Source organism: Rhincodon typus, chromosome 35 (genome assembly GCF_021869965.1).
Source record: "Rhincodon typus isolate 14 chromosome 35, sRhiTyp1.1, whole genome shotgun sequence".
In the NCBI taxonomy this organism is placed as follows: Eukaryota; Metazoa; Chordata; class Chondrichthyes; order Orectolobiformes; family Rhincodontidae; genus Rhincodon; species Rhincodon typus.
Genome location: NC_063366.1, coordinates 12,275,814 through 12,289,588, shown reverse-complemented (window position 1 = coordinate 12,289,588; position 13,775 = coordinate 12,275,814). Strand labels below are relative to the sequence as shown.

Below are 13,775 nucleotides of genomic sequence, written 5' to 3'. Positions count from 1 at the left end.
AGGATCAGTCTCTGGGGTTTATATTCTCAGTATTAATGGGGTAACAGCTGTGGATAAAGCGGTGTCAGTGGTTTATATTCCGGATCTATTTAACTAGAAAGGGTTTATTTCTCCCCATGAAGGTCCCTCCCAAGGCCTGCACATCCCCGCCTCCGGGCTGCCCTCTCACCGTCCTGGCTCGATGCTGACGGTGGGGGCGTCGCCAGTTCCTCTCCGTCCACCCACTGCTCCTCCTCGTCCTCCTGCACCTGCCGCCCACCGCCGGCTTTGCCTCGGGCTCGGGGCATCTCCTCGCTCTCGGTCTGGAAAGTTCCAGCGGTTTCTGCCAGGCGCCCGCGATCCCGGTTCTCCCAGCCGCTGATCCGACAAGAACCCGGATGCTGTCGCCGAGCTCCCTTCACGTGGGGAAAGGTCGTGGTGGCGGGGGAGGGGAGGAAAAAAAATAGAAGAAACCGCGCAAGCGCATTAATGCGCCGGAACGGAATGGGCTTAGCCATGGCACACCCAGTGGGCGAGGCTCCAAATTGCGGTTGCGCACTGGCGAAACGTCGCCGCAGGTCTCGTAGAGGAAGGGTGCGCAACCGCAGGCGAGTCTCGAACTGCGGCTGCGCATTTCCTGCAGCTCTTCGTTTCTTCTTGGACCGGGGGTGGGTATGGATTAACTATCCGGCCAAGATCTCTTCCCTATGCAACGTTCCACACTTTACAAGTGGTGAGCGTATGCGAAAATACGCTACGTATGAACTCACACACATGCATCTGTCTAAATATATGAAAATATACTTTTCCTTATGACAAATAGAGCGCAACAATCTTCAGAACCAATCCTGAGGCGCCTGAGAGAGAATCAAAGAGTTGTTCCTGTTTAGGAGGAGGCCGTTCAGCCCATTTTGTCAGCACCGGTTCCCAAAGCATTTTGACTTTGTTTCAATTTCCTGCCTTTTCCTATACCTCTGAACTTTTTGTATTCATAAAAATATCTTTATACACATACATAGTCACTAAAGAAGTTCGGTTGTGTGTGGTACCATATGAAGAAACAAACAAACATTGGAGTTTGACTCCATCCAGCAAACAAACCAAGGCATTTTTTATTTGTACAAGACTATATTTAGATATATTTGAGGCATTGGGAGATCCCAATAACTGAATGGACCCCCATTTAACTTCAGCTGAAAGACCTCAGACGGTGGTCTTTCCCCACCCTGCCCTGGCAAGAGCTGCCCCAAGCTGTAGTGCTTCTGTCAGCACATAGTCCTGGACCTTGGAATGTGCCAGTCTGCCACACTTGGTCAAGATCAACTCTTTGCTCTGGAAGATCGACAAGTTCTGGGCAGACCAAAGAGTGTCTTTCACCGGCTTGCTGGTCATCCAGGACCTTTTGATGTTTGTCGTGGTGTGCGTCCCAGGGAACAGACTGTAGAGCTTAGACGACAGCACGTGGGAGAAGTTGGACGAGGCATTAGCTCTGGATGAGCTGACCAACACCTTCGAATCCTTAGAAAAGAATAAAACTCCCGGAAGTGGGACTTGATTTGCCAGGATCTACTGGAGTGTTTGACATTTTTGCTTCTGGCAGTTAGCATGTGCGAATCTATGAGGAAGGGTATCATCACTTTCATCTACAAGCTGAATGGAAGAGGGAGAAAATTAGAAATTGGCAACCAATTTCACTGCTGAATGCAGACTACAAAATCCTGTCCAATGTCATTGCCAACTGGGTCAGATCTGCTCTGGAATCGGTGATTCACCATGACCAAACTTGTGCTGTACCAGGCAAGACAATCTCTGAGAGCCTCCTGCTTCTCAGGGATACGATTGCCTATCTGCAGGATGGTGGGTTTGTGGGAGAGGCGGGGCGGTGGCCGTGGAAGCCTGCCTCATCAGCCTGGACCAGAAAAGGGCCTTTGACAGGATATCGCTTACCTACATATTGAACGTGCTCTCCAAAATGGGCTTTGGGGAAGGAATCTGCAACTGGATCCTGTTGCTTTACACCAGCATTAGTGCAGTCTCAATCATGGTAATCAGAAAGCTTTCCGATCAGATCTAGAGTCAAGCAGGGCTGCCCACTCTTTCCTGCCTTTTTGTGTGTTGTATAGAGCCTTTTGCAGAGGCCATCAGGAAGGATGTGAGCTTGACTATTCAAGGCAATGAAGTCCTGCAGGTCAAAAACCTCCCTGTGACGGATGACGTCATTGTTTTCTGCTCAGATCTGCTGTCACTGCGCATGAGCATCTGCAACCAGTTCGAACTGGCCTCAGGAGCCAAGATGAATCAAGGCAAGAGTGAGGCTATGTTTTTTTGGGGACTGTGTTCAATGTCCAATGCATTCACATCCTTCATTCAGCATTGTGTCCAAAACTGTACACAGCACTCCAGCTGAGGTCTAACCAGGGTCCTAAATATGGACTCCATAACCTACCTGATCCCATTCTCTATATCCCTATTAATGAAGCTTTGAACATTGTATGATTTCTTAACTGCTTTCTGCTTGTCCTGTCATAATGACTAATGCATGTCATGAATATACTGGGAAATATGTGCCTCACTGTTCCACAAGTCATCACAAGCTATTAAATCCCAATCAGAGCACCAAAATGACGAGTTTATCATCTGAGGAAGAGTCACTTGACCCAAAACATTAACTCTGATTTCTCTCCACAGAAGCATGTCAGACTGCCTGAGCTTTTCCAGCAACTTGCTTTTGTTTGTGACCAATTTATCTGATAGACTGCTACTTACACAAAAGCAATTCAAACCACATTTCTTCAATAAGAGTAAAATCACTATTTGTTGTAACACACTTAATTTTAACAAGAACTGTGAAAAGAAAGGATATCAAGTTGATGCAATTTAAGCTATACCGCTTCAAATCCCTAAAATGGGACCTAAGGGGCAATTTTTTCACATAGACGGTGATGTGTTATGGAATGAGCTACCAGAGGAAGTAGTGGAGGCTGGTACAATTACAACATTTAAAAGGCATCTGGATGGGTACATGAATAAAAAGGGTTTAGAGGGATATGGGACAAATGCTGGCAAATGCAACCAGATTAATTTAGGATAGCTGTCGTCATGGACGAGTTAGACCAAAGGGTTAGTTTCAATGCTGTACAGCTCTTTGACTCTATGCATCACATTTTTCAGAGTCTAACCCCTGGAAATCTGAAAATGAAACTGGAAATGTTAGAAATGCTCAGCAGCTTGGGCATCATTTAAAATTTTAACTCTCTGTCTCCCTCTCCACAAAGAGGCTTCCTGAGCTACTGAGTGTTTTATTTACCACTGGAATATACTGTAATACAGGAAAGTGTGAAATTATCCACTTTGAAAGGAGAAATGGAAAAGCAGAATAGTTTTTATATTGTGAGAGAATAAGAAGTGCTGGTATTCAGGATTGCCTTGTATATGAATCATGGAACGTTAACTTGCAAATACAAAAGCCAATTAGGGGAGTGTAGAGAGTTAATCATACCTTTACTTGAAGAATAGCTGCTGAGCATGTGTGAAAGGAGCTGTATTATAGCGCTCTAGATCATTTAGAACTATAACCTGAGTGTGTAAGACTTCAGAAGTATGTCCTCTTTCACCTTGTCTCATTAACAATTACACTTAGTAAAACATGTTATCTGAGTGTACAACTCACCTTCTACATGGAAGCTGTGGTGATTTAGACCCAAGGGACTGGAGGTAAGTGGCAGGAAAAGCCTCAACTGAAGCCCAGCGACAATACCATGAGGCCAGTACAGTGATTCGAGAAAAGAGATGGGGAGGCAGCTGAAGTAAAGTTCAGCAGTTGTTGGGGATTTAATACTTCAAGGTCCAACTGAACGGTGAGCCACAGAATAGGAAAGACTGTCTAAAAAGTGAAAAGGCCTGGGAGAAGGCCCACAAGAGAGAAAAAGACAAGCAACATGAAAGGAAAATCAACCCTTAACTGCAATTAATAAGTTCCTGTCCATCGGAAAGTTTACAGAGATACATAACTACATGAGATAGTGACATGGTGGTAATTTCACTGGAATAGCAATTCAGATGCCAGTCTAATGCTCAAGGAAGTAGGCTCAAATTTGATTAAAATCCAGAACTGAAGGCTAGACTTGGTGATGGTGACCATGTGACTATCATTGATTGTTGTAAAACCCATTTTGATCACTAATGTCCCTCATGGAACAAAACGTGCCGTCCTTACCTGCACTGGCCTACGTGGGACTCGAGACACGGAGCAGAGTGGTTGACTCTTAAATGCCTTCTGAAATGGCCCAGCAAGCTACTCAGCTCAACTGCAAATTAATGATAAGAAATAAATGATGGCCGTATCTATGTCCCATTAAAAAAAAATTTGAAAAGAAAGAAACCCACATAACGGACCATAGTGAGGGAAAGCCCACACAAAAGCTAAAAAAGTGCTCAGGAAATAAGAGCATTTTAGTCACCAAAGCCCATACAGAAAATGTCCAATGATGGTAAAAGTAGTGCCTTTACCATCCTCTGAAAAACGCAGAGACAAGGCATACCAGGGAAAATATGTAACGCACGAAATGGAAACTACAGCTTTTTCTGAAGAAGGGTCCCAACTCAAAACGTCAACTTTCCTGCTCCTCTGATGCTGCCTGTCCTGCTGTCTTCCTCCAGCTCCATACTGTGTTGGCTTTGAACTCCTATTTCAGTTTAAAACAAAATCCATTGTAAGTTTACACGGTGTAGCCAAGACCAAGGGGAAAACATCGATTCTGTTAAAAATGATTTAGAATGCTTTGTGGATAATTGCCAATATAGTAACACAAACAAAGAACTCACATGAGACGATATTGCAGTGGGGGTAAAGATGGAATGCTGTCAGTGATTGGTAAGCTAAAGAGGAATTTACGGTACCACGAACAGTACGGTTAACCAGACAAGCTGAATTTCACAAGCAAAACAATCTTCTTATCCAAGGAGGTAAGGAGCTATCCTGGGGTCTGCCCATTGTGTCCGACTCAGTCCAATTTGTTAATCAAGTGCTTCTAAAGCATCAGGAGGACAGTAGCCATGGGGAACTGGGCACTACATTTGCCAATACTTTCTTGCATGGTTTGTAGTGAGAAAGCTCCACACTTGTGCCAATTGACTGGTGGAGTGGGCAAGAGGAGGACCCTGAGACAGGCACCTTGAGAAACAATGAACACTGACAACGTAGGAAAACTTGACAGTGATTGTCTGGGAGAGGGATGGACAAGGGTAGACATGTGGGAGATACGTAGAGCGGGATGTGCTATAAATACACAGGTTTTGAAAAGGAAAGTGAAATCGCACGAAAGTTGTGGGTTGAATGATTGGTGAGTAACTGCTGTTAGGGACTGTGTGTAAACTGAGAAAAATTTTTTTTAACTTATTAGCTTATCACTATTTTAGAGATTCCATCAGTAGTGCTTTCAATATTCATCTTAGTCATAAATGGTAAAGTTTATTGGATTTCCTAGATTTAAGTTAGTACAGTAGGTGGACGTGAGAAAAGACATTAATATAGTTCATAATTTAATTAATCATATAATTAATTAATTATTGGTGTCAGAATAGCCAAGATATTAAAGTGCCAGACTTAAGAAGTAAAGTCCTTCCACTGAAAGCTGTGTGTTCTGGTCTCCATCTGGAGGCACGGGTTTGAATTCAACTTCTGATGTCAGCAGGGTCTTGTAGCCCAGTGCTAATCTTTCTACCTCTAGGCCAGAACATCTGGATTCACCTCCCAGTTTAACTCTCTAGATTAAACTGCTTTTTAAAATATAAAACATAGGTAGCAAGTGACCCCCCCACCCCCAGCAGCATTTTTAGAGCAGGAAGACTGTGCTATTTTCTGGGTCTGTAGATTATTGAGGTGTAAAGATGGCTTTTAGTAGAGTGATGTGCTCTTCCTGTAGGATGTGGGACATTAAGGACAATTTCCATATTGCTAATTATTATGTCTGCAGGATGTTTGCTTGGTTTTAAATCCTATTGGATCGCAGGGATAGGTTTGAGCACTTAGAGGCAATGAGGAATTTACAGGAGCCAGGGTGTGATGGATGGCAGTTTGAGCAAGGTAGAAAAACCGTAGGTATAGAAAGGTCGATGTATTATCCCCAGGAAAGATAGGAGAGGTAGACAGGCAGTGCAGGAGTCTCCTGTGTCTGTCCTCATCTCAAACAAGTATGTCATTTTGGAAAACATAGAGGGGGGTTGGACTCTCAGGGAAATGTAGCACTGACAGCCAAGTTTCTGAGACTGGCTGTACTGTAACAAGGGTTATGCAAGGTTCCAAGCAATCGATTGTGATAGGGGACTCTCTAATCAGAGGCGCAGACAGATGTTTCTGCAGCTGGCAACAAGAAATCAGAATGGTGTGTTGCCTCCCAGGTGCCAAGGTCAAGGATGTCTCGTAGAGAGTGCAGAATATTCTCAAAGGGAAGAAGAAACAGCAGGAGGTCATTGAACACATTGGAACCAACAACTAAGGAACAGAAGAGGATGAGCTTCTGAGGAGAGAATATAGGAAATTAGGCAGGAGGTTAAAAAGTAGGTCCTTGAGGGTAGTAATATTTGGATTACTCCTGGTGGCACGTGCTAGTGAGAATAGGAATAGGAGGATAGAGCAAATGAATGCATGGCTGAGGAGCTGGTGCAGGGGAGCAGGATTCACATTTTCGGATTATTGGAATCTCTTCTGGGATAGAAGGTACCTGTATAAGAAAGAGTTGCACCTGAATTGAAAGGGGACTGTGCTCGGGGGATAAAATTTGCTAAAGCCAACTGGGAGGATTTAAACCAGAGGGGGAAATGGGGATCCAGAGAGAAAGTGAGAAAAGGGATCAGTCTGAGGCTAGAGGAACACAGCAGGCCAGGCAGCATCAGAGGAGCAGGAATGCTGCCGTTTCAGTCATAAAGGCAGTAGGATTATACTTAAGAGGGAAAACAGGAGGCCAAAAAGGAGACATGAGATAGCTTTGGCAAATAGGGCGAAGGAGAATCCAAAGGGTTTTTAAAAATAAATTAACGACAAAGGAGTAATTAGAATAGGGCACTTAGAGATCAGCAAGCCTGACTATGTGTGGAACCGCAGGAGATGGGGTAGATATTAAACAAGTATTTTGGGGAAAGTTGGGGAAATTGAGGTTCTGGTCAAGAAAAAGAGGGAAGCATATGTCAGGTGTAGATAGCAGAGATCAAGTGAATCCCTAGTAGAGTGTAAAGTCAGTAGGGGTATACTTAAGAGGAAAATCAGGAGGGCAAAAAGAGGACATGAGATATCTTTGGCAAACACAGTTAAGTTGAATCCAAAGGGTCTCTACAAATACATTAGGGACAAAGGCATACCTAGGGAGAGAATAAGGCCCCTTAAAGATCAGCAAGACTACCTGTGTGTAGAACTGCAGTAGATGGGGGAGATACTAAATGAGTATTTTGCATCAGTGTTTACTGTGAGGGAGGATATGGAAGCTAGAGAACTTGGGAAAATAAATAGTGACATCATGAAAAGTGTCCATATTACAGAAGAGGAGGTGTTGGATGTCTTAAAATGCATAAAAATGGATAAATCCCCGGGACCAGATCAGGTGTACCCTAGATGTTTGTGGGAAGCTGGGGAAGTGATTCCTGGGCCCTTTGCTAAGATATTTGTATCAGTTATAGCCAAGGGTGAGGTGCCAGAATACTAGAGATGGGCTAACATAGTGCCATTATTTAAGAAAGGGGAGAAGGAAAAGCCAGGGAACTATAGACCGGTGAGGCTGACATCAGTGGTGGGCAAGTTGTTGGACGAGATTATGAGGGATAGGATTTACATGTATTTGGAAAAGCGAGGTCTGATTCAGGACAGTCAACATGGCTTTGTGCAGGGGAAAATGTGTCTCACTAACATTTTTTCTGAAGAAGGGTCTAGGCCTGAAACGTCAGCTTTCTTGCTCCTCTGATGCTGCTTGGCCTGCTGTGTTCATCTAGCTCTACACCTTGTTATCTTCCTCCTCACTAACTCGATTGAGTTTTTTGAAGAAGTAACAAAGAGGATTGATGAAGGCAAAGCATTGGATGTGATCTCCATGGACTTCAGTAAGGTGTTTGACAAGGTTTTGCATGGTAGACTGGTAAGCAAGGTTAGATCACATGGAATTCAGGAGAACTAGCTGTTTGGATACAAAATTAGCTAAAAGGTAGGAAACAGAGGGTGGTGGTAGAGGATTGCTTTTTGAACAGGAGGCCTGTGACTCGTGGTGTGCTGCAGTGATCGGTGCTAGATCCACCTCTTTTTATCATTTATATAAATTGTTTGGATGTGAATATAGGAGATGTGGTTTCTAAATTTGCAAATGACACCAAAATTGGTGGTGTAGTGGACAGCGCAGAATGGAACCTCAGAGTACAACAGGACCTTGATCAGTGGGCCTATGGGCTGAGGAGTGGCAGATAGAGTTTAATTTAGATAAATGTGAGGTGCTGCATTTTGGAAAGGCAAATCAGGGCAGGACTTATACAGTAAATGGTAAGGTCCTGGGGAGTGTTGCAGAATGAAGAAACGTTGGAGTGCAGGTTCATAGTTCCTTGAAAGTGAAGGAGGCATTTGGTACGCTTGCCTTTACTGGCCAGTGCATTGAGTGTAGGAGTTGGGAGGGTCATGTTGTGGCTGTACGGGATATTGGTTAGGCCACTTTTGGAATACTGCGTTCAATTCTGGTCTCCTTACTATAGGAAGGATGTTGTTAAACTTGAAAGGGTTCAGAGAAGAAGTACAAGGATGTTGCCAGGGTTGAAGGGTTTGAGCTAAAGCGAGAGGCTGAATAGGCTGGGGCTGTTTTCTCTCGGGTGTCGGAGGCTGAGGAGTAGCCTTAGAGAAGTTTATAAAATTGTGAGGGGCATGGATAGGATGAAGAGTCAAGGTTGTTCCCCAGGGTAGGAGAGTCCAAAACTAGAGGGCATAGGTTTAAGGTGAGAGGGGAAAGATTTAAAAGGGACCTAAGGGGCAACTTTTTCCACACAGAGGGTGGTGCGTGTATGGAATGAGCTGCCAGAGGAGGCTGGTGCAATTACAGCATTTTAAAAGCATCTGGATGGGGACATGAATAGGAAGGGTTTAGAGGGATATGGGCCAAATGCTGGCAAATGGGACTAGATTAATTCAGGATATCTGGCCAGCATGGACGAGTTAGACCAAAGGGTCTGTTTCCATGCTGTACATCTCTATGACTGTAAGTGTTCTTCTGGTCCAGTGGTAGTGTCCCTCCTACCTTTGAACCTGGGTTTAAGTTCCACCTAGTCCAGAAGCTATGTCATAACACATGTGAACAGGATGATGAAAAACAGGTATAATTAATTATTTAATTAAGAAACATTAAAAATGGCAGGGTAGGTGTCGTGATGAAATTACAGCATTTAGACTTCCTGGGCTCCAATGTGAAGCAGGGTAAAAAACATGTCTGTAGCGCATGTTTTCAGAAGAAGTCATGTTGCATTAAAAACGTTAACTCTGTTTCCTTCGCCACAGATACTGCCAGGCCTGCTGAGCTTCTCCAGCACTTTCTGGTTTTATTTGAGGTTTTTTTCTGCTAGTTTGGATGAGTGTGAAGGATGCAGAATGGATGGGCTAACTTACCATGGCAATGTGACACAGGTAGCCACTCAAGTGGAAGGAGCAATATGGAATACAATGGCATTACTGGATAATATAGCCAGGCGGACAGACACTGTTTTCTGCAGCAAAGAATGAGAGTCCACTTGGCTGTGTTGCCTGCCTGGTGTCAGACCTCCAGCCATCTGCTCAGGACTGAAGAGGAACCTACAGTGAAGGAGGGGTAAAATCCTCGCTATCATGTAGGTACCAATGACAAATGCAGAACAGGAAAGGAGTTCTGCATAGTCAGGATAAAATTAAGAAGCAGGACGTCAAAGATAATGATCTCTGGATTATAATCTGATCCATGTATAAATTGGCATAGGGTGAATTAAGTTAGAGGGACGAAGCTGTGGCTCAAAAATTGGTGTGTGGAAAAGGGGTCCAGATCATGGGGACTGGCACCAGTGCTGGGGTAAGTGGGAGCATTACCATTGGGGTGGTCCACACTGAATCCTGCTGGGACTAGTGTTCTAGCAAGCTGCATAATTATCAAAATATAGAACAAAGGAAAAAACTAAAGGAGCAAGGAATCAAATCTGTGAAGATGTGGTCAATTAAAGAGTAGAGACAATGTAAGAGAGAAATAGGTCCTAATGTGGGAAATGATAAACAGACTGTAACAGGAAGGGATAGAAAATGCAAACCAAAGAGTTAATCATGGATCATGCCAGAGGTTGTAATAACAGGGACAAAAGGCCGCCCTAAGCTTTAGTGTGTCCCTCAGAGCTGACCTTGGAATGTGCCAGTCTGCAACACTCAGTCAAGGATAACTCCCGGCATTGGAAGACAAGCAAGTTTTGAGAACACCAAAGAGTCTTGTACTGAGTTGATCATCCTCCGGACACACTGGATATTTGTTTCTGTTGTCAGGAAACAGAGCACAGAGTTCTGCTTCACTCAGTTACTCAAGATCAACCGTGACAAAAACCTCCACATCTCTCTCTCTCTCGACCTTACTTCCAAAGGCACAATCCAGAAGGAGGTGTGCAATATGTTTCTTCAACACTGTAACCCACCTGAGAGCAACATATGGTGGTGCAGAGTCCAGTTGTGCGTGAACAATATGACAACGAGCGCTGGTCCCAACACCATCCAAGCTACATCCAGGTGCGTGTTCGAAAGTTTTACTTGGCACATAGGCAATCATTTCCCTAAGTAGTCTGAGGCTCTCGGAGATCTTCCTGCCAGATACTGTACAGTCTGGTGAGGGTGAATCAGCAACTCCAGACCAAAATAGATTCTCAGAACAACATGTCTGGAGCCCACCAGAAAGCAGGCTTTATTAGACCTGGTATTGTGTAACAAAATAGGATTAAATAATAACCTAATAGTGAAGGTGCCCCTAAGAAACAGCAACTATTATTTTTTTGAATCTTAAGTTCAGTTTTAGGGAAAGGAGAGACAGGTAGTTTAAACTTAAATAAGGCCAGTTGTGAGGACATGAAAGTGGGGTCACCTAAAGTAACCTGGTAAATTAGGTTAAGTGGTAGGTCAATAACGATGCAGACATTTAAAGGGATATTTTAGAAAATACAGATTAGGACTCTTGTATTCAGCTTAAAAACTTTAACTGTATTTCTCTCTCCACCGATGCCACCAGACCTGCTGAGTATTTACAGTGCTTTCTGTTTTTATTTTTAAAAGATTCATTCATGGGTTGAGGGCATCGCTGACCAGGCAGCATTTATTGCCCATCCCTAGTTGCCCAGAGGGCAGTTCAGAGTCAACCACATTGCTGTGGGTCTGGAGTCACATGTAGGCCAGACCAGCTAAGGATGACAGTTTCCCTCCCAAAAGTACATTAGTGAACCAAATTGGTTTTTCCAACAATCAACAATGGATTCACGGTCATCAGATATTTTTTGTTGAATTCAAATTCCACCATCTGCCATGGCAGGATTCAACTTGGGTCCCCGGGACGTTATCTGGGTCTCTGGATTTACAGTCCAGCAAAAATACCACTAGGCCATTGCCTCTGGCGACCTTGTATCCTGCATCAAATCAGAGACTGCACTTCAAAAATTCTTGATTGGCTGTATTACACATTTGGATGTTCAGAAAGTATGAAAAGCACCATGTCAATGCAAGTCTTTTGATTTGTCTTTTCACCCACGCAACTGGTGACAAAGGCCTGGAGAGAGAAATGCTGAAGTGAAGTCAGAGATTCAGCACCAGACACTTCAAAAAACAGCTGAACAAAGTGACAGCGGACATGAGAGTCCTGTTGTGCTCATACTGCCGCCTTGTCACAACTCTCCAATTATATGCACTACTCTGCTTGTTCCATAGACCAGCAGTGGGCTTCCCTTCAAGTAGTCACCCAATTTCCTTTTGAAAGTTACTGCTAATTCTGCTTTCTTTCGGGCTGCATACTCCAGATTATAACAAGCGAGTGGAGTTGCAGGTAGACAGGGTGGTGAAAAGGCGTTTGGTGATCTTGCCTTTATTGGTCATTGCATTGTGCATAGGAGTTGGGAGGTCGTGTTGTGGTTGTACATGACACTGGTGAGGCCACTTCTGGAATACTGTGTTCAGTTCTGGTCTCTCTGCTTTAGGAAAGACGTTGTGTAACTTGAAAGAGTCCAGAAAAGATTTACAAGGATGTTGCCAGGGTTGTAGAGTTGGAGCTTGAGGGCAGGCTGAGCAATCTGGGGCTATTTTCTCTCGAGCATCAGAGGCTGAGGGGTGACCGTATAAAGTTTATAAAATTATGAAGGACATGGATAGGATGAATAGCCAAGGTCTTTTCCCCAGGCTAGGGGAGACCAAAACTAGAGGGCATAGGTTTAAGGTGGGAAGGGAAAGATATAAAAAGGACTGAAAGGGGCAAATTTTTCACAAAGAGAGTTGTTCATTTATGGAATGAGCTGCCAGAGGAGGTGGTGGAGATGGGTACAAATACAACATTTTAAAAGCATCTGGATGAGTACATGACTAGGAAAGGTTTGGAGGATTATGGGCCAACTGCTGGTAAATGGGACTTGATTAATTTGGGGTATCTGGTCAGCAAGGACGTGTTAGACCGAAGGGTCTGTTTCCATGCTGTACATGCTCTAGGACTCTGAGCATGAAAGATCCTCCCGTCTCTCACTCTCAAGGGACCTTTTGCCAGTTGTAATGAAAGCGTGGCCACCCCGCACCCTCTTGCCATGCGTTGTAAGTTTTGAAGTTTCTGGTTTCCTTTCTGCACGCTTTGTGATGGTCCTGAGTTCAACGATAGTGATAGTGATGTTGGCGGGGGGTGGGATTTATCATTTTCTCCATCACGTTATTGATCAAATAAAGCCAGAAGGAGAAGGAAAAGGGAGGTTGGAGACCAATCCCCAGGCTCAAACACTGCAAATCTTTCCCCTCTCACCTTATACCTATGCCTTCTGGTTTTGGACTCCCTTACCCTTGGGAAAAGACCTTGGCTATGCCTTTCATGATTTTATAAACATCTACATGGTCACCAGACTGGGAACGTGAACAATATTCTCTCTCTCTCCCCCCCCCCCCCAAGAGAGGCCAAGTCTTCTGAGTTTCTCCAGCAATTTCAGTTTCAGCTCCTTTACCTCTCCTCTCCAGACCTTTTGTTGTCGTCCACCATATCAGCAGCAGCAACCTTCAAGCAAGTGAGACTACAACTCCCAGAATGCCGGTGTGGGGCGACGCATGCGCTTGGCGTCACCTCCGCATATCCCTGCGCAACACATCACAATACGCTCAGCGACAGCGACCAATGGGCGCTCGTATCGCTTTCCCCACGGCGGCCAATCGGAAGGCACGTCCGGTGGCTGCGCCGCGCCGTAGCTTCTGGAAGCGTCTGCGGCTAGGGGGGCGGCGCATGCGCGGCGCGGCGGGCTCCGGGTATCCAAGGACATTGGAGTGAGGTAGGCGCTCTCAACCGCGGCTCGTGAGGGAAGGTGGGGGCCGGTGGAATAGGAGAGGGTGGATGGTGCTGTAGGAAGCTGCGAGCTGATACACAGGCTTGAGTTCCAGTTCAAACTTGCTGTTTTCTGGTGCCGACACCGGCTTCTCGCTGGCCCCTGGACCTTAAATAGTCGAGAGCGAGGGTTTGGTGGTGGTAGAGCTGGTGGAACAGGAGAGGGGTTGTTGGGGCTGGGGTGGGGTTGTTGGGGCTGGGGTTGTTGGGGCTGGGGTGGGGTTG

The 13,775-nt window shown here is 44.9% G+C and overlaps 1 protein-coding gene and 1 long non-coding RNA gene across 4 annotated transcripts in view; both read right to left on the bottom strand.

Moving 5' to 3' along the window:
• Positions 1 to 512, bottom strand: part of abcf1 (ATP-binding cassette, sub-family F (GCN20), member 1) — a 68,095-nt gene extending 67,583 nt beyond the window's left edge. For all 3 annotated transcript variants that reach the window (XM_048616928.1, XM_020511877.2, XM_048616929.1), the window contains exon 1: positions 170 to 512. In XM_048616928.1, the coding sequence (XP_048472885.1) occupies positions 170 to 497 (328 nt within the window). In that variant the 5' untranslated portion in view covers positions 498 to 512. The remainder of the gene's footprint in view (positions 1 to 169) is intronic.
• A 547-nt stretch (positions 513 to 1,059) lies between these two features.
• Positions 1,060 to 13,249, bottom strand: LOC125487039. Its single transcript, XR_007265615.1, has 4 exons — positions 13,180 to 13,249; positions 10,642 to 10,913; positions 4,196 to 4,664; positions 1,060 to 1,629 (listed from the first exon to the last, which is right to left on the bottom strand). It is a non-coding gene; the product is annotated as an uncharacterized LOC125487039 (long non-coding RNA).
• Between the last annotated feature and the right edge of the window lie 526 nt (positions 13,250 to 13,775).